Source organism: Pan troglodytes, chromosome 1, assembly GCF_028858775.2.
Source record: "Pan troglodytes isolate AG18354 chromosome 1, NHGRI_mPanTro3-v2.0_pri, whole genome shotgun sequence".
Classification (NCBI taxonomy): Eukaryota; Metazoa; Chordata; class Mammalia; order Primates; family Hominidae; genus Pan; species Pan troglodytes.
In genome coordinates, this window is record NC_072398.2 from 112,925,012 (window position 1) to 112,948,793 (window position 23,782).

General features: G+C 44.5%; 1 protein-coding gene across 1 annotated transcript in view; it reads right to left on the minus strand.

The window, feature by feature from the left end:
* Positions 1 to 2,207: 2,207 nt before the first annotated feature.
* The window catches only part of CASQ2 (calsequestrin 2), a 68,854-nt gene continuing 47,279 nt past the window's right edge, over positions 2,208 to 23,782 (minus strand). The window contains exons 8-11 of the mRNA XM_513677.8: positions 20,074 to 20,128; positions 7,385 to 7,485; positions 5,096 to 5,170; positions 2,208 to 3,610 (exon numbers count right to left, since the gene is read on the minus strand). Of these exons, the coding sequence (XP_513677.3) occupies positions 3,425 to 3,610; positions 5,096 to 5,170; positions 7,385 to 7,485; positions 20,074 to 20,128 (417 nt within the window). The 3' untranslated portion in view covers positions 2,208 to 3,424. The remainder of the gene's footprint in view (positions 3,611 to 5,095; positions 5,171 to 7,384; positions 7,486 to 20,073; positions 20,129 to 23,782) is intronic.

Consider the following 23,782-nt stretch of genomic DNA (forward strand, 5'->3'; position numbering starts at 1 on the left):
TTAGTTAATACTGTACATTGTAACCAGGAGGGGCAGTTTTGCCAACCAGCCTCTGCTCATGGTCACCATATGTGTATGACAAGGCCTGAGTGAGTTCCTGCATAAACTGGGTAGTGGGCTCTTTTGACACATTTGCAAGCATGTAAATGAATAAATGACACTACCAGCAACCATCTGTACAGGTCCATTTACTTACATTCATAAGGTTTATGCTATGAAACTTCTTCTCATTGTGATGTCAGTAACAGAGTTAGTGTCTCTGATGGAATAGTGTACCTGTCACCCAAGTTATTTTGTTCCTTTTTGGGTCCTCCAGTATAATCCCCCCCTCATCCCAATTAACGGTAAAATGTTTTACACATCACATTTTTTATACTGTAAACTTGGAAAATAAATTGAAATATCAAATTGTGTCTTGTTTCTTTTCTTCATGTGATTATTTCAATCTAAAAAGTTGCTTACTTTTTCAGGGACATTTTTCACTCTTGCATAATTTTGAGACCTTCAGAATTTCAAGACAACCTGTCATATTTCTATAAAAACCAAGACAATTGTGATGGATTGGGAAAGTAGAATTACCATTGTAACAAAAACTACTGGTTGTCAATCATTTTACAGTGAAGAAAATGTTTTGAATAGATAACTAAAAATGAAATCCTCAGGCTGTAAAACATGGAGATGAAACAGATCTTTTGAGTAAACCAGCAAATGGAAAGGTATTTGAGTCAAATAAGAAGAGAGAAAAGTAACAGACCTTGGGTTGATGTGGGAGGTGAATATTGGATTATTTTTCTGAGTGGCTTGGGAATTCAAGTTAAATTATCAACTGATTTTAGATAGGTCTATTTAAAGGAAATTTGATTATTTGCAAAGAAATATGAAGCCTGTTTTCTGCTAAACTCAGTGGTAGAATTTTGACAGCACACAATCAAATTCTTAGCTATTGCATGGACAGAAATTAGAGAAAGCAATTGACTCAAAGATATTCATTGGTTAGATTATTGATAAGCTGTTTCTTTGGGCCATTAAGCAAAATGTACACAATTTATATCTACATAAGTAAACCCTGTTAATACACTTTGTGCTATCATTTGGATATTTGTTCCCACCAAATCCCCTGTTGAAATTTCATCCCCAGTGCGGCAGTATTGAGAGGTAGGGTCTAAAGGGAGTGATTTAAGAACTTGAGAACTTGGGTCATGGGATGGATCTTTCATGAATAGATGAATGCCCTCTCTGGAGGAAGTGGGGTGTGAGTGGGTACTCGCTCTGTTAGTTCCCTGGAGAGCTGGTTGTTAGAGGCTGGCACCTCCTCTCTCTCATGCTTCCTCTCTCACCATGTGATCTCTGCACACACTGGTTTTCCTTTACCTTCTGCCATGAATGGAAGCAGCCAAGGCTTTCACCTGATGCCCAGTATTGCAGCCAGCAGAATTGTGAGCGAAATAAATATTTTTTCTTCATAAATAACCCACTCTTAGTTATTCCTTTATATCAATAAAAACAGACTAAGACACCTTGTAAGCTCTGTTACCCAATAGTGCTGGGGAATTATAGGTATTCTAGTTAACCAATTATTCATCCACCAACTCAATAAATGAGTATCTACTTTGTGATGGGCAAAGCGCTAAGTGCTAGGGATTCTAAGATAAATTCCTTGCCTCTAAGGAGCCTGCAATTTAGTGAAAGGACAGACATGCAAATATATGTTATACCTTAAATGATAAGTGACATGATCCAGGGATGCACAAATCACAGGGGGGAAGGGGCACCTTCAGGTCACCTAGACAATTGGATAAATGGTGCTATCACCCACCCAAACTAGGACTCCATGAAGAGGAGAAGATGTTTAGGGGAGAAGGCAATGAGTTCAGGTTTTGTTGTGTTGAGTCTGAAGTGCTTGTACAACATCAAGTCAAGATATCCAGAGGCAGTTGAATGAATGTGTCTAAAAATAAGGCAAGGAGTCAAGGTTAGAGACTCATATTTGGAGGTAATTAGCACATGGATAGTATTGATGGGCATGATGACATCATTTTGGAAGAGTATGTAGAGTTGAGATGCTGTGAAACACCATCATTCAAAGAGCAGGCGGAGGAAGAGGGGCTAGAAAGGAAAATAGAGAAGAAATAAGGAGGTAGGACTGGAGCCAGATGAGAATGAGCAGAGTCAGAAAAATCAAGATAGGATTTTCAACATTGTCTGAATATTTTCAAAATATGAGTTTAATGACAGAATTAGTTAGCTAGTATTCCACAAAAAGTATTGCTCTATTTTCAAAAAATTTGCACAGTGTCTTACACATGTGCTAAAAGATTGAGAAAATAAATTAGAAAATTATACTGCATGCTTAACACTAAATCTACCAAGCACAATGTAACTTTTAGACAGCTCAGAAGGCACTTTGGGTTTTTTTTTTTTTTTCAGTGCCTCAGGGCATCAGTATGAACTCCAATTATTGTTGCCCTGGCCAATTGTGGGAGTACTGATAACTGGAGAGTTAATTGACTGCTGGATAAAGCAATCTTTAATCTAAATGGGAAGGCTCACTAGCAGCTACAGAGAAGGGGTATTCAGATCCCAGCTTAGGCTAGGAAGCCAGCTGACCCAGAGACATGAACCCATCAGAAAAATGTAAAAGTTTTCATCTTTCTAGTTTTCCCCCACCCTCCACTCCTGCTGATGAATATGTGAGACTTGCCAACTAGAGGGAAGTTTAGAGAGGAAATCGACCTCCCATCCCAGTTTCCTAATATACTAGAAATGATGGTGACACCTGTACACATTTCAAGGCCTCTCCATAGCCATCCAAAGGCTTGAATATCCAAGTTCATAGTGATATGAATGACCATCACTTGAAATAAGTTTAACAGAGCCATGAGAATATGATTTATAAGTTTGCTTCCAAGGCTGAGCCTTCTCTAAGAAGGATCATCTTGGCTAGAGGAGGGATCCCAACTGATGTTCGAGGTATGGAGGGAGCTAAATCATTAATCATGTGTCTTCCCTGGGCTCTGATTAAAAGGTCACTCTATGCCTGTGAGTTAGAAAGCTGTCAATTCTGTTACTGTCATAATCAAAGACAAGTAAACTTGTGTTAGGGGATTGTTCACCCCAGACTGCCATGTTCAGGCACTGCCATGACCCTTGATGGTCCAGCAAAGAACAAGATCTGTTCCGTGACAGTCAAGACAGTCAACATGGGAATAATTTTTCTCCTGTCCCTGCTAAGTGGGATTGCTGCATTTGAAAAGGCATTTGCTGAATGATACTGCTCCTGACACAAAGGGAGTGGGAAAAGAGATGATGGAAAAGGGAAAGGAGCTGGCTGGGTGTGGGGCAGAATTGCTTGCTGCCACCTTGTGCTGTCTGTATGGTAGTGGGTGCTGTGATTTTGTTTTCATCAGAATTGTTTGGAGTTGGGCTATTCATCATCATCATCATCACTGTCATTATCCTCTTCATCAGAATTATCATCATCATCATCATCTTCATCATCATCATCTTCAGTGTTTATCTTTCCAGAAAGCACATCCTCAATCCAGTCCTCCAGCTCCTCAGCAGTTGGAAGATCGTCATCATCTGGAATCTCCATCCAGACACTGTCAGCCTGCAGTGAGGGACAAAATGAATGAGTAAATGCATGAAGGCTGAACCAGACCAGGGATAGCCGTGCTGAATAGCTATGCTGGGTGCCCCCCGACTCTCTTACACTTATTAGGAACGTGCACATTGTTAAATGGAAATGCCAAATGGCAAAATGGTATGTGTAGTATACTGTTTGTGTTGCATAAAAGGAAATGTGTATTCCATTGCCCAGTGGAATATATATGACATTTCTGGTAATATACCCATGCAACAACCACCAGTGGTTCCCTCCAGGAATGAGACTAGGGGTTGGGTCGGGGGAGCATGAATTACTTTTTACTTTGACCTTCTAATCTACTGTTCTGTTTTAAAATGTTTTCACTTGAGCATATTTTAAAAGTTATGTGTTATTATTAATTTTAAAGTAGCTTACAAAATAAATGAATGTAGAGTTCCCTAGGTGATTGAACACCTATCAACAGGGGAGAAAGACATTGCTAACTGGCCCCCATTCTTTTTTTTTTTTTTGAGATGGAGTTTTGCTCTTGTTGCCCAGGCTGGAGTGCAATGGCATGGTCTCGGCTCACTGCAACCTCCGCCTCCTGGGTTCAAGCGATTCTCTTGCCTCAGCCTCCCAAGTAACTGGTATTACAGGCACCCATGACCATGCCTGGCTAATTTTTGTATTTTTAGTAGAGATGGGGTTTCACCATGTTGGCCAGCTGATCTTGAACTCCTGACCTCAGGTGATCCACCCATCTCAGCCTCCCAAAGTGCTGGGATTACAGGCATGAGACACCACGCCTGGCTTGGCCCCCATTCTTAAGAGATTCTACCTCAATTAAGTATGGCTCTAATAATCCTCTGTGATCATCCCTTTCTGTTCACTATTTGCCTGATTGTATCTGTCCCCACTTGAGTTTTATGATGGTGGAGTTGTATCAGATGTATGGACTGAGATCTAAGATTTCCTCGCATTCTGCCAGTGTACCTCACTAGCCTGTCCCACCCTCAGTTCAACAATGCCTGAACTCTGAGGAGAAGCCCCTTACTCGCATATGATTTTCCTCCTTCCCTTCTGCAGGCCTGGTCTCCTGCCTGTAGAGTAGTTGCCTGCCTGGGATTCTAGGCCACAACGGCCCCATCACCCATTGTGCAGTGATGGCTCCTGGTGTGGGTTCCCTTTTGTAAAGAGACCTTTTTGTTTGTTGTTTGACTTTGGGGGTAAATACAGGAGAGTTTACTTGAAGGGAAAGTTCCAAATCAGTGATTCAGGAAAGGCTGGCCCCATAGGCAAGAAAATGTGCCCATGGAAGAGAGCCATGGAACCACAGATTGGGACTGGCTCGGAGACCAGGCGTGGAACACACTGGCAAGTTTCCTTGAGCAGGACCCCTGCCCTCTTCTGAAAAGGCTGGGCTACTATAGATGCTCTCACAATCTAAGCTGTGTAGCAGAAGACAGGGCAGGCCAAGGGTGCCTGAGCAAGCCTTCACGGGATACTCACATCTGTGACATTCACCACCCCAATCTGTGGCCTGAATAGGTCAATCTTGAAAGTCTTCTCCCAGTAGGCAACGAGCTGCAGCAACAAAAAAATAAGATTAGACAGCAAGCAGAGGGCATTCTCTGTTAAGGACCCACCCGCCGTCCCATCGCAGTAACTAGGTCACCATTGGTTAAAGGTCTTCAAAACAGCTGTGAGCACTTAGCGAATTGAAGACTTGGCCCCAGCCTTCAAGCACTTCAAATAAGCATTAAATAAAAGATGACATAGCATAAATTATGGAAACATGTGTCTACAGCTGTAAGAGAGAAAATTATAGAGGTGGTCTAATGTTGCTTTCCAAATTACTTGTGGCTGTTTTATAGTTTATAGAGCCATTTCCCTCCACCTCTTTTTTAATGTCCCAGTTTTAAAAATACCTTATCTTGTGCTACATGAGATAGCTGGAAAAGCCATGATGGGTCATAAGTTGCCAAGTAAGAAGAAGGCTTCTTCATTCAACCAGGCTTGGACTCCATGTGGACAAATCTCGGACTGGGGCAAAAATAAAGGAGCAAGGGGCCACAGGATTTTTTTTTTAATGGAGATGTCCAGTGGTAGGAAATCTCCCATGCAAATATATGGCCTAGTGGGGACTAGGGATATTCAGGAATCTGGAAATCAGAATAGTCTGAAGATTTCTTCTTTGCAAAAACCAAGGCAAACACATAGAACTGGCCAAAAGAGAGTCTGGGCATGGTGGCTCATGCTTGTAGTCCCAGCACTTTGGGACTGGAGTCCAGGAGTTTGAAACCAGCCTGAGCAACATAGTAAGACCTTGTCTCTACAAGAAATTTTAAAAATTAGCTGGGCGTGGTGGCACATTTCTATAGTCCCAACTGCTCAGGAGGCTGAGGCAGGAGGATTGCTTGAGCCTGGGAGCTTAAGGCTGCAGTAAGTTGAGATTATGCCACTGCACTCCAGCCTGGGTGACACAGTGAGACCCTGTCTCAAAAAAAAAAAAAAAAAAAAAAAAAAAAAAAAAAAAGAACTGGCCAGGAAAACTGCAAACCATCTGCAAGCTTGTATAACAAAATAGTCAGATAAACTAGAAACACAACCAGGCAGAAGCTATATCAACAAAGCTGTACTGTATGCAGTCTTATATGGCCATGACTTTGTTATAATTACCCAGTGCTATGACATTGGTCTCAAGTGTCATGGAAGCCTCTGCCTTTGATTCACCCCCCTCCTCTACATAGGGCTGATTTTCAGGACCCTTGAGATCCCTCTCAATTTTCTCTATTTAATCACAGTATCAACAGTCATGACCTATGCAACTAATGATAATTCCTGGAAGATAAAGTCATCATTCATAACCTAATGATAACTAAACTTGTACTGATTACTTCAATAAGCATTTACCTAAAGCAGTCGGTAGACCAGGCTTTAGCATCATGTAGACCTAGACTGGAATATCACATCTATCACTCACTAGCTTTAACCTCCCCAGCTATCATTCTCTCCACCTTGTGACAGGGATTATAATAGTACCTACTTCACAGGGTTGTTGAGAGGATTCGCTGTGATGAGGCATGTAAAGTATTACTCTAGTTCCAGGCATACAGTAGAATATATCAGCTATGCTTATTATCAGTACCAGTACTTATTATCAGCACCAGAACCAGTACCAGGGTTCAATACATGTAGTGTACAAATTCTGTTTATTCTTTTTTAAAAACTAAGTATAATCAAAACTTTCGGGCCATTGATCATGCACACTATCAAAAGTGTGGACTTGAAGTTTCTTTCACATTCCTTGTAGGCTAGACACTATGCTAGGTCCTGGGGAGAACACGATGAACATGACAGGCACGCTCGCTTTCTCTCCACAAAGTTCTGAACTCGCTGAAAAATGTTCATCTCTGATTTTTATTACTTAGTAATTCAGGTGGCCTCAGAACGATGGTCCCCACCCAGAAAATAAAAGTAGTTCTGGGGACTGGGAAAGGAGTGATGAGGAGCAGCTCTGGAGCTGCTGCCGAAGGAGTTTACCCTGCTCACTTGGCTGGGACCCCGAGGGTCAAGGGTTTTCAACTCCTGGTCTCCAGGGAGTAAGCCTAATCCTTTCAGGGTCAGCACCAGGCCCCCAGTTCAATACTGCCCCAAGGGCCAAGACCTCCCACATTGGATGAGGGCCGCCACTGGGTTTCTTCAAGTGCCCCTGCCTATTTTACCTCCTCGGATGCTGAACGCAATCATGAGGTTGTGACAGCAACTGAGGGTGGAGCGCTGGCCGGAGCCACTCACCAGAGGAAAGTCGTCGGGGTCGATCCACAGGATGCTCAGATCGGGGTTGTCAGTATTGTCCCGGGCAACCTGTTTCAGGATCTCCAGGAATTCGTAGCCATCTGAAACAGGATTCAAGAGAGTTGAGTAACCCCTGCACATACACAGCTTCTAATGTGGAGAGCAGAGTGTGATTTTTCCACAAGAACTTCTTAGGACATTTGGTGCTTACCCTCAATTATAGGATTATTCTATAGAATGAGTCAGATGAGAGCTCCAGGCACAGAGCAGATTATACAAAGGAAACAATAAAAAATTTGAACAAAGGATTAAAAGTTCACAGAGAACTGGCTGGTTTTTCACTGGAAGCCAAACTTCATTTGTGAAAACTGCCCAGCCTTGGGTCAGAAAGTCAGTCACGGAACAGAGAAATTCCTGCTTGTCCTTACTGATCCTGTGCGATCTCTTGAAACAGATGCTTTGCTGTCCCCTAGAGTCCCCAATAACATTTGCTCTATGGACCAAGAATGTTTAAGCCTGGACCCTTAGTTTTCTACAACCAGGAATTGCTAAAACCTTCAAACCAAACGAGCTTCTGATTTGCAGTTGGTTTCACAGCTCTGAGATAGTAAACGGGGCTTCCCTCCCTCCCTCCCTCCCTCCCTCCCTCCCTCCCTATTTCCTTGTATACTGGGCCCTCTCTCTGTTCAGTCAGCAGCAGTCATTGCCCCAGGGGCGGGATGATTCATAAGAAAAGCAGAGAGGAGCTTTATAAGCTTCAAGAACACAAACTTTTTAGCTTTAAAAGCCTAAACCTTGAAGGACTAGGAGCATACAATTTTTGCCATAAACAAAAATTGTAGGAGAATGTTTAGTAAGAGATAGCATACTCTCAACCCTCAGCACCACTCCCCAGCCCCCAGCTAGAAACAGAAAAAATAGTTTAGATTCTGGAAGGTCCCTGAGAATAATAAACTGTGCCTGTGTGTGTGTGCGTGCGTGCGTGTGTGTATGTGTGTGCGTGCGTGTATGTGTGTGCGTGCGTGTGTGTATGTGTGTGTGCACGTGTGCGTGTGCAGAAACACAAGCCATGTGTGCATGTGTGTCCACGTACAGAATCTCCATTGTTTCAGGGAATCCCAGAGTATAGAAGACCCATGATTTGTTTCAGAATTAAACTCAGGCAGATGAAAAGATCCCAGAATCCCTTAGAGAACCCCCTAGTATAGGAGCACTAGGGCAGAAAAGCCTGTCAGAAGGCCCCATGGAGTTGTCTTGTCATTCTGAGGAACTTGAACAGATAACGATGACCCATACCAGATGTGCACCCCACTCAGCTATGCCTGGGAACCAGAGAGACCCTGGATCCCTTGGGATAGTGGGGTTGGGGTGGAGGACCTTAATTATCAGCCCCAGCTTCCACCACTCAGTGGTATACACTCAAAATTGAAATTTAGGTTCAGTTCTAAATAATAAAGTTACATTTCTTGCATAGCTGAATTTGTGGCTTGAAATTTATACGTTGAATACAAGTAACTCACCAGCTACTTGGGAATTCAATTAACTGTGCTTTCTTTGCACAGTTTTTCTTCTTTTGTCTGGAGTCTCAGCAAACTTGAGCTCCTCCCTATGGCCTCTGTTTAGCAAGCCTCTCCTCTCTCCAGGAATGTTAGCTTTTGTTTGGCTCTTTTGGACTCTTGGTAAAAGTTTTTTTCTACACTTCTTTATCTCTAATGCATTCCAGGCAAAACGCATACTATTCTTAGCAACTCTACTTTGAGTTTTTGAGTTGGTGTAGTCACTGTTGCTAGCTCACACTGAAGATTCAGGCTGAGCCCCTTAGGCCTTATTACCTGGGAAGCACAGCGACCTCTAGTGGAGAAATATTTCCTTTTTTTTTTTTTTTTTTTTTGAGAGTCTCTGTTGCCCAGGCTGGAGTGTGTGGTGGGATCATAGCTCACTGCAGCCTCGACCTCCCAGGCTCCAGTGATCCTCCTGTGTCAGCCTCACAAGTAGCTAAAACTACAGGTGTGTGCCACTATGCCCAGCTAGTCTTTTAAATTTTATTGTTTTATTTTGTGCAGACAGGGGTCTCACATTGTTGCCCAGGTTGGTTTTGAACTCCTGGGCTCAAGTGATCCTGCCTCAGCTTTCCAAAGTGCAGGATTACAGATGTGAGTCACTGTGTCAGGCCTAGAAGGGGTCTTTATGGCCGGTGGCCACTTCTTGCAGAAATACAGAGTGGACCTGGGTGATCTTTTAATCCGTGCTCATAACCATATTGCAAATGAGATTATGACAAACACCGGAGACTGACAGGGCCCTAAGCATTAGAGTTCATTTATCTGTCATTGCGGGGCTGAGGGTGAGGTGGGGCAGGGGCATTACTCCTGCTGCCTGTAGGTGGAACTGAGAAGGTCCTGCCCCTCCAGTGTATCACTGACTGACGTGTGGACACTATGGGTCGTCCTTTGGCCATGTGTCTGTCACAGGAGAGGGAAATATGGTGCCACCTTGGTTATCTGTAGAGATAGAGATCATAGTACAAAGACCACAAGGAGGAATTCCTCCAAAACAACTTCAGTTACTGTTTTTAGCTGCAGAAAATAAAGAAATGATAATCAATGAGGTGACACTGCCAGTACTTTGGAAGATGAGAGAGAGTCAAATGTAAAAGGGACATGACAAAACTGAAATTCACAGAGAGGATGAAATGCAAAAACACAGACTCAAATGAAAGTAGAAAGTAAACTTGTGGTGCAAGAGACTGATTCACATAAAGGAAAGGAGAGTCTAGGCAGGCACAAGTGTTGTGGAGGGACAGGATCCGTGACCCAGAACTATAAGCTGAATACACAACGGAGCCCTGTTGTTTTCTTATGGGAAAAACTCTCTTAACATTGGGATTCATCAAAAGGAATGTGGTATACAAGAACTTACCTACTACGTTCCTATTTGACATTCTAGAGCAGGTTAAGAGATGAAAAGAAAAACTGAACTGTGCAAGAAAAATCAAATGGGTTGTGGTTTTTTTTGTACACGAGTGAAGTCAAAAGTGTGGCTTAATGCCCATTTTCAAGAAACTAAAAGGTTTTTGTAAGGAGAATATTCTTTGTGTCTATGGAGAAGCAAAGAAATCTCAAAAACCATTCCCAGAATAAATTAATAAATAAGGTTGACATTAAAGCTGAAAAAGTTTCCTCTAGATCCAAGGGCAGGTTTCTGATGTTCAGGGTGATGAATTCTGTAATGGACAATGTCTCTGACCCCAAATACTTTCAATGACAGAACAGAGCCCATTCTTCAGGGAGTCAGTCCAGCATGGCCCTTAAACACACAGACTCTGGGGCCAAATGACCTTGGCCAAGGTCGTGGATGTACCCTTAGAGTGTGACTTAGCGCAAGTTATTTAATGTTTGTCTCCTCATCTTTAAAACAGAGATGATGAAAATGATAGCATCTACTTCATCGGGTAGTTGTGAGTTAAATGAATCAGTATCTCTGAAGCACTTGGACAGTGCCTGGCATATAGTACGGTTTAGCCATTATTTTACTTAAATTACCTGACATTCTATATTCAAAGGCAAGGAAGCTGGCTGGAACCCCCCAAGCATGGCCATTCCTCTGCTCATTTACCACATCGGTATTACGTTCAGTGATCTGGGCACTGGGAGTGGGGTAGAGGCAGTCTTGGATCCACGTGGTACATGCTCACAGAAAACTGTATCACAAAAGTGTACAGCGTGGGGCAGCTCCTTCCAGCTCCTGTTGCCGATTCTGTGACCAAAGGCTTCAGGGATGGCTGTGCCAGCTGGTGTGACCACAAGAACCGTGCCTTGATAACTGGGTCAGGGAAAGGTTTAATTCCTTTGCTTTTAAGGCATTAGCTTGTGTGGATATTCCTGATCAAAGGCTTAAAAGCCTCCAAGGTTCTCCCCTCTTCAGACACCAGCCTTGAGTGCAGACCTGTTAAAATGGATTGTCAATCTGTGAAAGTGAGTTAAGGCAGCTAACCTGGTCTCACATGTATTCAGTTGCTAAAATTGCAAGTTACAAGTTCAATTTTTTCCAAATAGAGCCTCTGTTTCTTTGTAAAACTGGCAAGTCCCCTGGAAAAGAGAAACATTCTCTGTGGATCCTCCCTTTTTGACCAGGAAGGCAGGTGTAGAAAGCCGCATTTCACTTTAGTAATTCAATGTTAAGCAAGGACTAGTCTACTGTTAAAATTACATGGATGAATGACTGAGTTTAAAATAAGTAAATGTTTCCTTTACCAGTGGTAGACATGGCTTGGAGCCCTTTCAAGACTGTGGTCATGTATGTTTCAGAAGTAATATAGCCTATACTTCAAAAAACTATATAGAGAAAAAGGGAAAGTACTATTCAGAGATGTGTAGGCTAATAGTTATCTAGACAAAGCAAGTAGAGGACTATTCTCTGCAGTTATCAGAAAAGCATCAGTTCTCAAAATCAGAAGAGACCCCCGCAACCCAGACATTCCAAACTCCAGGTAGATGAATAGCCCTCACTCAGAACATTTGTCTCTGTTGAATATTTCCAGGACTGAGACCGTTTGACCTTGCTAAAGGCTGACTACAGAGTTGATCATTCTAACAGCCAAGAATCTTATCCTTGCATCCAATTGAAATCTCCTTTTTTTCACATGACATTTACTCCCCAATTTCTTCCTTTATGGACACTGGACATTGTTCTTTTTTGTTTTGTTTTGAGATGGAGTCTTGCACTGTTCCCCAGGATGAAATGCAGTGGTGCAATCACGGCTCACTGCAGTCTTGACTTCCCAGGCTCAAGTGATTCTCCTATTTCAGCCTCCTAAGTAGCTGAGACCAGAGGCACACACCACCATGGAGTTAATTTTTTTATTACTATTTGTAAAGATGAAGTCTCTCTGTCTTGTCCAGGCTCGTCTTGAACTCCTGGGCTCAAGCGATCCTCCCACCTCAGCCTCCCAGAGTGCTGGGATTATAGGCGAAAGCCACCATGCCCAGCCAGGACGCAGAACATTGCTCTCCATATGCAGAAAGTCTATAATCACGCTGCTCCAACCTTTATTTTCTGAGTGTCTATTGAACACTTACTGGGTACTGAGTACTTTTACATTTGATTTTTACAACTAGTCTTGATGGAGGTTAGGAAGATTTTATCATCTCCATTTTAAAGAGGATGGAATTAAGACCCAAGGAGAGCAAATGACTTGCCCAGCATCACACGGGAGCAAATGGTAGAGCTGGGAGTTGAACTCAGGTCTTAAGTTTGCACGTCTGGAGCCACTTCCACCGTCTCCTACCTCTGAGGTCTCCGCACTCCTACCAATGTTGCTGCCATCTTCCTTCCTCGAGTTTGTGCTTGAGATTTTTAAGCCCAGTGTGAAAGCTTCAACATCAGGGAAGCAGGGGCTGGGACACTGAGGAAACTGTCCATGGGGTCAGTCCCAGGGCTGGCGGGCTGGCCTCTACCTTCCCATGGAGGGGTCCCTTCCCCTCCTTCAAACCACGCTGCCAAGCCCTCGCCTCCCAGCAGCTGTAGTATGATGGGTTGGCTAACTCAGGGATGGCTCTGAGTGGGACTGGCGTCTCAGAGATGGATGTAAATAAAGAGACCTGGAGCTGTGAGAACTGCAACTCCTCTCCTGCCACTCAGGCTTGGAGTCCTGAGAGACCATGACCCACAGCCAAGGGATGCACGTTGTACCAGGAGGTTTCCCACGGCAAGCGACTGGCCTCTGGGAATCACATCTTTGTGGGAGGAGAAACTGGTGATTATCCTCTTCTGTTTCCCTGGCAGGGACTGGTGGGAATGAGCCTTCACCAAGCCCTAGGGGACCGGTCCCAGGCCAGGCACAGCCAAGTCAGGAGCCAAGGCCACATTCGGCAGAGGCTCACGGGTCTCAGACCAAGCAGTGGTCCAGGAGTGAACAGGCCCACAGCATGCAGCCTGCCCTGCCCTGCTATCTGTCCTCATGGCCCCACTCCTGGGGGAGCTGGCTGTGCTCACTCCACAAAGGCACGGAAAGGGACCCTTCCTGACTCCATGCCATGGGAAGTTCTGGGCCTCAGGGTCTCTGCTCCTGTGAGGAGAGGCCTGAGCTTGGGAGGGCCAAGCTCTTAGAGTGGGGTCCTGCCCTTGCTTGTGTGGCAGGTGGACAGATAAACGGCCGGGGCTGGAACCACACAGCTTAGAGGTTGTGTCTAAAGAGGGCACTGGGTCTGGAGTTTAAAGACCTTGCACAGGTCGCTTAACCGCTCCCCTTTCATCTCCTCCTCTGAAAGTGGAGAGAACAGCTGCCACATGACTTCTCAGGCATGTTGATATAACGAGATGCTATCAGCATGTGGGTTGGGCAAAGTGTGTAGGGAGACACATGCAGAAGGTCCTCATAAAGACTTTGTCTGTCTTCTTCCTTTCTCTCCTCCACCCCCATCAAACTCTTACTCATTTTAAGGTTTTTTTTTTTTTCACTACTTTGATCCTTCGTTGATGGGAAGGGTTTTTGTTTGTTTGTTTTGCTTTGTTTTTGTTTTTGAGATGGAGTCTCACTCTGTCACCGAGGCTGGAGTGCAATGGTGTGGTCTCGGCTCACTGCAACCTCTGCCTCCCGGGTTCAAGTGATTCTCCTGCATCAGCCTCCTGAGTAGCTGGGACTACAGGTGCATGCTACCATGCCCAGCTAATTTTTGTATTTTTAGTAGAGACGGGGTTTCACTATGTTGGCCAGACTGGTCTCGAACTCCTGACCTTGTGATTCACCCGCCTGTAATCCCAAAGTGCTGGGATTACAGGCGTAAGGGTTTTGTTTGTTTGTTTGTTTGTTTTCAGCAGGCAGGTATAATTTGAGTTCCCACAACATCTTAAGTCCAGAGCCTGAGGCTGAGACACAAGGGTGAATAGGACAGGTCCTTTCTCAGAAAGACCTTGTTGGTCTCTAGGCCAGAGCTCACTCAGTAAATACGGAATTCTCAAAAAGCAGCCCAGCATCTGAACTGGATCCTTTGGGAAACCTCAGAGGGACAGACAAGGCTGGGAGCTCTCCTCTCACAAGATGGAATTGCCAAGAAGTCACCTGTGAGAGTCAGACATCCGCGTAGGACAGGGGACATTGTCTGGGCCCCACAGCTATGAGATGGCACTTGAGACATGTGAATACGCTACCACTCCTTACCTTACCCTCTTTCTCTGCCTGTCTTCTCCTGGCCCTAAGATCCCAGAATTGGTGAAAAAGTCAAATGATATGGTGTTGTGATGAAGAGAAGCTTAAGCTGATGGTTACAGAGCCCAGACTCCGGGCTGGACTGCTGGGTTTGAATCCCAGTTCTATCACTGATTAGCCATGTGAGCTGGGGACATTATTTAACTTCTTTGTCCCTGTACTTTATCATCTGTACACCGGGGAAGATGATAAAAACAGCACCTAACACGTCGGGTTGTTGCAAAGGTTAAATATGTTGATACTTGTTAAGTGCTTGGAATAACATTCAACACATAGTAAGAACCAGGCCAGGCACAGTGGCTTACACCCATAATCCCAGCACTTTGGGAGGCTATTGAAAATACAAAACTTAGCCAGGTGTGGTGGCCCATGCCTCTAATCCCAGCTACTCGGGAGGCTGAGGCAGGAGAATCGCTTGAACCCGGGAGGTGGAGGTTGCAGTGAGCAGAGATGGTGCCACTGCACTCCAGCCTGAGCAATAGAGGGAGACTGTCTCAAAAAAAAAAAAAAAGAAAGAAAGAAAGAACCAAATGTTAAATTTGGTAAACCAAACTTAAAATCAAAAGCTCAAGGAGGCAGTTAGTGGTCCTACTTGAGACAATTGGTCTCAAAAAGATTTTTACAAGAACCTGAAGCAGTGGAAGCTTGGATGGAACAGAGCTTGGAGACGTTCCTTCCAGGTCCTGTCACTAATTCTGTTCCACGTGTGCAGACAGCAGCCTGTCCTTGCATTTCCAGCTTGTTAGCGCTAATATTCCCAGTGCCCTTTGAGGATATCCATCTAGCATGCACTCATGTAGAAACGCTGCTTTGCAAACCTTTCATCACATGTTATAAAGAAGATGTCAGCCTGACACAGACACATCCAGGGGTGGTGAGGAAGAGAGTCATTCATTTTCAAACCTGTCAGACGAGCGGCTCTGGCGGGCACTTTGAGCGCAGGAGCTGGAGGAAGACTGGCAGCACCACCAGGCAATGGGCAAGAGCACAGGGCTAGGAAATGTCCTTCCCAGCCAGGCCTGCCTGAGGGTGTGGGATGAGTACAGCAGGAGAGATCTGGCGATTAGGCTCGAGGGCCAGGAGAGCAGACTCTGCCTCCTGGCAGGTGGAGGTGGGAGTACAGGGTTGCTGCCTTCCCTTAGCTTCCTACCCTGGGTGAACTCAAGCTCTTGGCCATGAGGGTCATGTCAGAACTGCTGGGGGAAGAAAGTGGTTGGGGCAGCTGGATCACTGGGACGTGTGGTTGTTGCTGCTGTGTAATCTTAGATCCCAAACCTGGACAGACAGTGGGAGGAAGCCTGACTTTTCTTCCCTAACTAGGCTCTGAAGCTTCCAGGTGGTTTTGTGCTCTTCTCACCTCCGCCTGCTCTGCCTGCTCGTGTCCCCTTCCCCAGTACATGCGGCAGCACTGCACATGCTCAGAGCCTGCACTGGCTGGGGCATTGTTTGGAGTTGGTGTGATAGGGTGGACTGTGCACAGGAGGGGCCCTTGGGAAATCTAAGCTCGATTTCCCACTATTCCTATAACCCTGTGATCTCGAACATGCCACTGCATTGCCCTGGGTCTCCGCTTTCTTGTCTTTCAAATGTTGCAGGTGGAGGAGATGGTGAAGGGCAATAGAGAGGCAGGAAGGAGGACCGAATGATCACTTAGCATAAGGCCTTGCTACAGACGTATATGCTACTCAGAGTTGCTAACCTGACGACTTCATATAACTCTATGGCAGGGCCTTGTGGTTAAGGGTGTGGGCTGGGAAGCCAGACATCCTCAGCGTCATTCCAACTTTATGCTTCCCAATGAGGTAAGCTCTCTCAGCCTCAGCTTCCTCAGTTGTAATAAAAATAATGCCTTCCTCATGGGGTTCTTGTGTACATATAAGTACACAGTAAGTGACAATCATCATCATCTTCCTCATAGTCATGATGTATTTAGAGGTCAAGACAGCCCGCTTGAATTTGAATCTTGGCTTAGGTACAGTGAGTGATTTGGGCAACTTATTTAACCTCTAAAACTCACGTTCCTCATCTGACACTAGAATAATAATCATCATGCATGTATTACAGAGTGGCTTTAGGTGCTAAATAAGGTCATCTACATAAAGCTCCTAGCACAGTTCCTCAATACTGTTAGTTCTTTAAGAATAACTGTATTATTTTCCTGGAGGTATGATCTTCTTCCTTGGGGTGGTGGGGGTAGGTGTTTGGTTGGGGTGAAAGGCCATGTCTAACTTGTTAGCAAGAGCAAAGGAATGCAGAGGGACTGTTTTGCAGGAATGAAATTCCTAGTCCTGCAGTCAGGCCCATTGCCCCAGGTTACACATCAGTGCTCTGCAGGCAAATCACTGATTAACCACAAATTCAGAGTCAGGGACTTTCACAGACAAGTCTTTCCCTTTCCCAACCCTGAGTGGCAAGGCCCTTGCTCACAGAAGATGCTTCTAGAGCTCCTCCCCATCCCCCTGCCCTCACCTCAGTGCATGCTTACAGCTTCCCAGTACAAGCCCCAGCTTGGGCTCTTTTTGGGAAAGGCACAGCTTCAGGCCCAGGGATATTTGTGCAGGGAGGAGGTGGAAGTAGTTTCTGGAGCTTGATTCATTACAGCAGCAATCTCGGTCAAACAGGTTCCTGCAACTTCAGGGAGGCCTCTTTGTTCTATTGTTCCAAAGAGCCAGACAGGCTTCCCCACAATCCTGGAAGGGGGCAGGTGAGGTGGGGAAGGAACCCTCTGGAGTCTGGCCAGCAGGCTGCTGCCTATGGCAACTTCATCTCTGTTCACATAACACCAGGGATCCGATTCTGTTTGATTATAGCTTGTAAACCTTAGGCAATTGGCTTCCTTTGCTATTTGCTCCTCCAGGGAAGAGTGGTGGCCGGAACCTGTGGAAAACCCACTGAAACCACACTAGCTTTTTCTTGAGAGGGTGGAGACAAGGGCAGATCATGTTGAAAAGTGAAAAAGACAAGAGAGTGCTCAGATAATTCAGAATATAAATTTGGTTTTGATACAATGGAATATTATTCGGCCCTTAAAAGGAATGATATGTGCAATGTCATTGGGACACCTTGAAAACATCATGCTAAGTGAAAGATGCCACACACAAAAGGCTACATATTAAATGATTCCATTTATGTGAAATGTCCAGAATAGGCAAATTTTAGAGATAGTAGGTAATTCCTGCTTGCAGAGGTGGGTGAGAGAGAAATGGGAGTGACTGGTAATGGCTATTTTTCAAAATGTTCTAGAATTAGATACTGATTATGTTTGCACAACTTTGTGAATGTACTAAAAACCACTGGAATCTTCACTTTAAAAGGGTTACTATTATGGTATATGGATTATATCTTGATTTTATAAATTATATGATAAAAAATGTGGGTTTCACTCTGTAAGAAACTATGGAGGCTATTAGTGTATTGCCAAAAAAGGGAAGGAAAAGCTGGTCTGCCAGTGAAGAGTTTGGGGCTCTGTCTTGGTTGGTCATCTAACTCTCTAATCAACTGCCAGACAAATATTTATTGAGCGCCTACCATGAGTCAAGACACTGTGCAAGAATCAGCTATATATTGATGAAAAAGGCGATCTGTTCACCCTTCATGATCTGCCACTAACTGTGTTCTCTTGGGCAGTTTGTTTAACTTCTCCAAACCGCTGTTTCCTGATCTGTCTAGTGGAACCATCTCTAGATCTCTCCCTCTGAGTATACAAGAGACTGAGGTCCCCAGCAAATACCATGAAAGTCTACATTCCCTTGACTTCTCTGGTTACATTCTGGGTTGTCCCAGGGTTTCCAAAATGCACTTCAGAATCTGTGCTTCCACTTTCTCTTGGGGACTCTCTGTCTCACAGAGCACTGCCATAGGGAATTGCTACCTGCAAAATCAATTTTCCTGCACTTCACTCTCCACTGGTGTTGAAAAGAGTGAAACCAGAGAAAAGTTGTCCAAGTTCCAAAAACAAAGTTACCCATCCATTTACAGGGTCATCTTGCACTTTCAAAATAAGCTGCTCATTTTCCCCAGTTCTCATTATTTAGGGGAATGTTTCCTACTTCATTTCCTAAGCACAGACAATATTTTATGGATCAAAGTATACATTTATCCTATTTTCAGGTAGAATTGTGGTTGATATAGGCTAGATGGCAAAATAGGTAAATAAACTTTTAATGTGAACAGAAGTTCACACGTGCACACACACACAAGCACACACACACCCTGTAAAGCTGGTATGTTTTAATATCTCCCCCAGTGCCCAGTGTACCTTTCTATGTTTGGGCAGCAAAGCAGAATGTTTGAGGTTCTTGAAAGCATCTCCAAAAACACTTTATAAAATCAACTGGAGAAAAAAATAAAATCCCGCTAGGCTTCCCACACCATCGGCAGCAATCGTGAAGCTGGCTTGCCCTCTGGCCCACTTCTCTTCACTGTGTACTACCCCAGGATAATGTAGCCCTTGTCACAAGACTTGTTGTCCCTTCTCTGTTCTATAGATAAAATTTAAGACATGGTGAGATTAAAGGTGATATGGTTTGGATCTGTGTCCCCTACCCAAATCTCCTGTTGAAATGTAATCCCCAATGCTGGAGGTGGGGCCTGGGGGAAGATGATTGGATCGTGGGGGTGGTTTCTTATGATTTAACACCATTCCCCACTTGGTATGAGTTCTCACAAGATCTGGTTATATAAAAGTGTGTGGCACCTCCCCACGACCTTGGTCCTGCTCCTGCCATGTGAGATGTCTGCTCCCGCTTTGCCTTCTGCCATGAGTAAAAGCTCCCTGAAGCCTCCCCAGAAGCAGATACTGCCCTGTTTCCTGTACAACCTGAAGAACTGTGAGCCAATAGAAGCTCTTTTCTTTATAAATTACCCTGTCTCTGGTATTTCTTTATAGCAATGTGAGAATGGACTAATACAATAAGATTTCCATTTGAGTTTCTCTTTTAGGTTCTGCATACCAATAAAACTACTGACATCAGCTGGTCTAAAAGGCTGAGCAAGGAGCTGACTTATGGAAGAATGCAGTTTCCACATCCTCACGATTTCATCCCCTTACCCAGATCAATCAATGACCCCAATTTTCCAGGCCCTTACCTTCCATGATCCTCTTAAAAACCCTTGCCCAGAACCCCTTGAAGAATTGGATCTGTGGCCTGAGAATCCCTCCTCTTACCCATTTGGCAGCCTTGCAATTATTAAACTCTTTCTCTGCTGCAAATCCCACTGACTCAGTGTGTTGGTCCATTGCTGTGCAGCGCTGTAGGAACCTGGTAGTCTATAACATTCTGATTTGTTCACACCTTTTCTTCTCTTAGCCATGTGCACAATTGAAAACGAACTCATACTTAATGGGCGACCACCAGGGGGTGCCCAATATCTTGCAGTTGCATTGTGGATGGGATGTGAGAGAAGAGAAAGGTGAGGGCAGACAAAGGTGAGAAATCAGTTCTTGCTAAAGCTGTAAAAGAGCAGATTGAAGGTTTCCTACCTGGATCACTCTTCTCTGCAAAGGCCACAATGTGGATCCCATTCAAATCATCTTCCTGTATGAGAAAAGTATCAAAAGTTACACTTCCAGCTGGAGGGATACAAAGGACTGAGCCGGGGACAGGGACTCAGAAGCTGGAATGGAAATAGGAGAGGTAGGGAGAGGTGTGGAAGCAGGGATGAACACAGAAGCACAGAGGAGTACAGTGGGGCTCACATTAAGGAAGGAATGCTGAGGAGCAACTGCCAGGAATGCATAGGGTTTGGATCAGGGACTCAGATAAATGAGTTTGCAAGACAGGAAAATACCAACCACACGCAAGACATTAGCACTAAATGAGCCTCACTCCTGTGGTCTGGTGGTTCCAGGAGTGCAGCAGTAAAAGGCAAAATGAGAAAGAACATGAGTCTGGTTTATCAGGAGATCTGAGAGCAACAATGGCTCTGGAGGCAGCTCAGTAAAAGCAGCTGTCAGTCTCTGTTTCAAGAATTTACCACTGGCAGATAGAGTCAGTGATACACCAGATTATGGAGGCTTCTGAATGCTGTGGACAGATCCTGAAACTATATCCAAATGGATGGCAGACAGGAATCATTGAGGTCAATTAGGATGTGGGCTGGTGTTGTTCACACAAGAATCACAGACAAGGGTTGTGCTTCCCTGTTAGGACCCTGCCTACAGAACCCATGTAGTGTGTAGGGGACACTGCTAGAAGTGGCCTCTAGGTGACTTCCTTGAAGTCCTTGCCCAGTCAGTATAGGCCTCCAGTGCATTTCTGAGGCTGCAGGAATTGTCTGGAATTTGAGTGTAAGGAAGGTTGAGGGTGTGTGATTGAGAAAAGTGGTGTATGGCTGTGGGGGCAGGGGCAGGAAGAAGAACCTAGAGAGAGTATTTTAAGTCTATGGGGCAAACGAGGGGCATTTCATGTCTCTACACCCTGGGCAGCAAGGAACCTATGCCTTGTGTCTCCTTTGCAATGATTATTCCTGGAGAAAGAGGAGCTAGAGCTTGGAAGGGGCTCTGCTATCACAAATGTGATTCTCAGGAGACTTGGGGAGGAATATGTGTGAGAAAGAGGCACCTGGGGACAAGGCTGAGTGCATAGTGATGATGAGACATGGGGAGAGGTATGCTTTGGGCACCCTGAACGTCATATCAGAATCATCCTATGGAAAAACCTCCAGGCGTCTCAACCTTCCCATGATCTCTGTTTCCATTTCAATTGATTTTAATGCTGGCGCAATCCTATCTAAATGCTAATTTTTTTCCTTTGAGTTTGGAATGGACAAAGCCTCCACAAATTCTAAGAAAGATTAAATGGAAAATATTATTATTAAAAACAAGAGAGTGGGCACTGCCTTGGTCAGATTCTCTGGGGAATTTAATTTTACAGATACACATGTGTGTGCCTGTGTGTGCCGGCTTATTACACAAATCCGACAGCAACCAGAAGGGGAGTCTGAGGTTTCACTGTTTTACATTTGCTATTATCGCCAGACAGAATATCCCGATCAGTTCTCATTAGGCTAGCCTGTGTCTCTGTCTCCTGCCATCAGATGGGAGTGAGCGCTGTTAACTCTGTGAAGCAGGCTTCATTTCTGTGTGCCCTGCTAGAACGCATTTGGAAATTGGCTTTAGAATTAAGAATCCATATTTGTTTTCTAGAAGGCTGCTCATAATACGGCTGTCACTCCCCAGACCCAAGATGGTCCCTGGAGGGAGCACTGTCACCAAGGGAAAGAGCCTGTCACTGTGTGCATCACAAAGATTCAGCATGCAGACCTGTATTCCACATCCACAAGGAAGCAGGCCAGCACTAGGTGCCAGGCATTTTCAAGTAATAAACTCACAGAGCCAGAACCCATGGGCAAGCTGGCAAGTTGGGGTTACTCAGTGAGAACCCAGCTTGCACAGGGGAGGAAGAGCTGTGCTGACTTCAGGGCTGAGAACCCCCGGGGCTTCTCTGAATCCCACAGCCTTTGCTACCCAGATCTCTCGTTTGGTCTTTAGGTTGTCTTGGAAATTCTGTTTTTAATTGCACGAATCTTCCCTCCTCAACTAGATGGAAAGCTCACTAAAAGAAGGGATTATGCCTTAAGATAACAACAGTTATTAAAGTGGCAACAATATCTGCTATTTGCCACTTTTTCTGTACTTACTTTGTAAGTACATTATCTCAAAATCTCATAAGAAAGTCTTATTCTTATTGAATGCTTGAAGAATCAAAGTGACTTACCTAAGGCCACAGAACTAGTAGTGACAGAAGGGGGATTCAAGCCAGTTCTGTCTGGCCCCAAAGCCCACTGTCTTGGTCCATTCGGGCTGCTATAACAACATATCAAAACCTGGGTAGCTTATAAACAACAGAAATTTATTTCTCACTGTTATGGAGGCTGGGAAGTCAAGGCGCCAGCAGATTTGGTGTCTCGCGAGGCCTGCTTTCTGGCTCAGAAACAGTGCCTTCCTGCTGTGTCCTCACGGTGGAAGGGACCAGCTAGCTCTCTGGGGCATCTTTTAGGGCATTAATCCCAACATGAGGGTTCAGCCCTCAAGACCTAATCACTTCCCAACGGCCCCATCTCCTCACACCATTACCTTGGGGGCTATGATTCCAATGTATGAATTTGCATGGGTACACAAACATTCAGACCACAGAACCTGTACTCTTTCTTTCTCACCACCAGCAGAACAGGCTCCATGAATTTATTCCCCTGCAGGGTTTGCAGAAGATGTTGTAAACTTGGATCAATGGCTCTTAAGTTGAAAGAGGCTGGAAAGAGACCTGTATATAAAGTAACTGAGTGCCAGATTTCCCAAAGAACCGGAGATTTGGGAATAACGTCAGTGAATCCCTTCCTTTGGATACCCCAGCACTTTGTACTCCCCTCTGTCGCAGCAGTGAGCATGCTGGGCTGGCGTTATATGTCTTGAGACTGTTTCGTCTACTTAATCTGAGCTCTTAAGGACAGGACAGCAATGTTAATTTTTATAACCTCATTGTTTAGCACAGAGGTTCTTTTTAACGCCTATAGACTCAAAAAAGGAGTATGGCAATAAAAACCTTACTCACTGAAGAAAATTAGAAAATATTAGGTATACCAAGAAGAAACTATGCTTATCAATTACCTACCAACAACATATATTACCACTTAATATTTTACTCAGTTTCCTTCCAGTCTCTGTTGAATGTTTGTTCTCATGTTGAATGAAGAGATGCAAAGAAAAATGTGGTTAAAATAAGCAGGCTCCCTATTTAAGGTGCAATGGAGTGACCTAGATTCTTGTCTGGGGGTCTCTGACCCCATCTTGAAAGTATTTTGTTGTTGCAATATAGGGAGGCTTCTTTTAGAAGAAATTGCTGACTCTCCTTCCCTGTGGGCAGTTCCCCAGGACTCCAGCGGGCCACTTGGCTAGATGGAGGGTGGGGTCTCCAGGAGGAATGACAGATCAGCACTGGGTCTCTTTTTGCCCTGCCTCAGCTTGACATTCTTTGAGTATTTAAAATAAATAAATAGCTTTCCAATGTACACACAGCAAATATTACCAGGCACCAGTTTCTTTAGTAATCATATGTGATGTGTTTTCTATGGCCTGCATCTTAAAAACCTGCACAATTAGAGCGAGAGAAAGATCAATAGTTGTTTTAGTCCTAGCTGGCTTTCCCATCTTATTTAAATATTTCTCAATGTCTCGGGAAGTAAATGTCTGG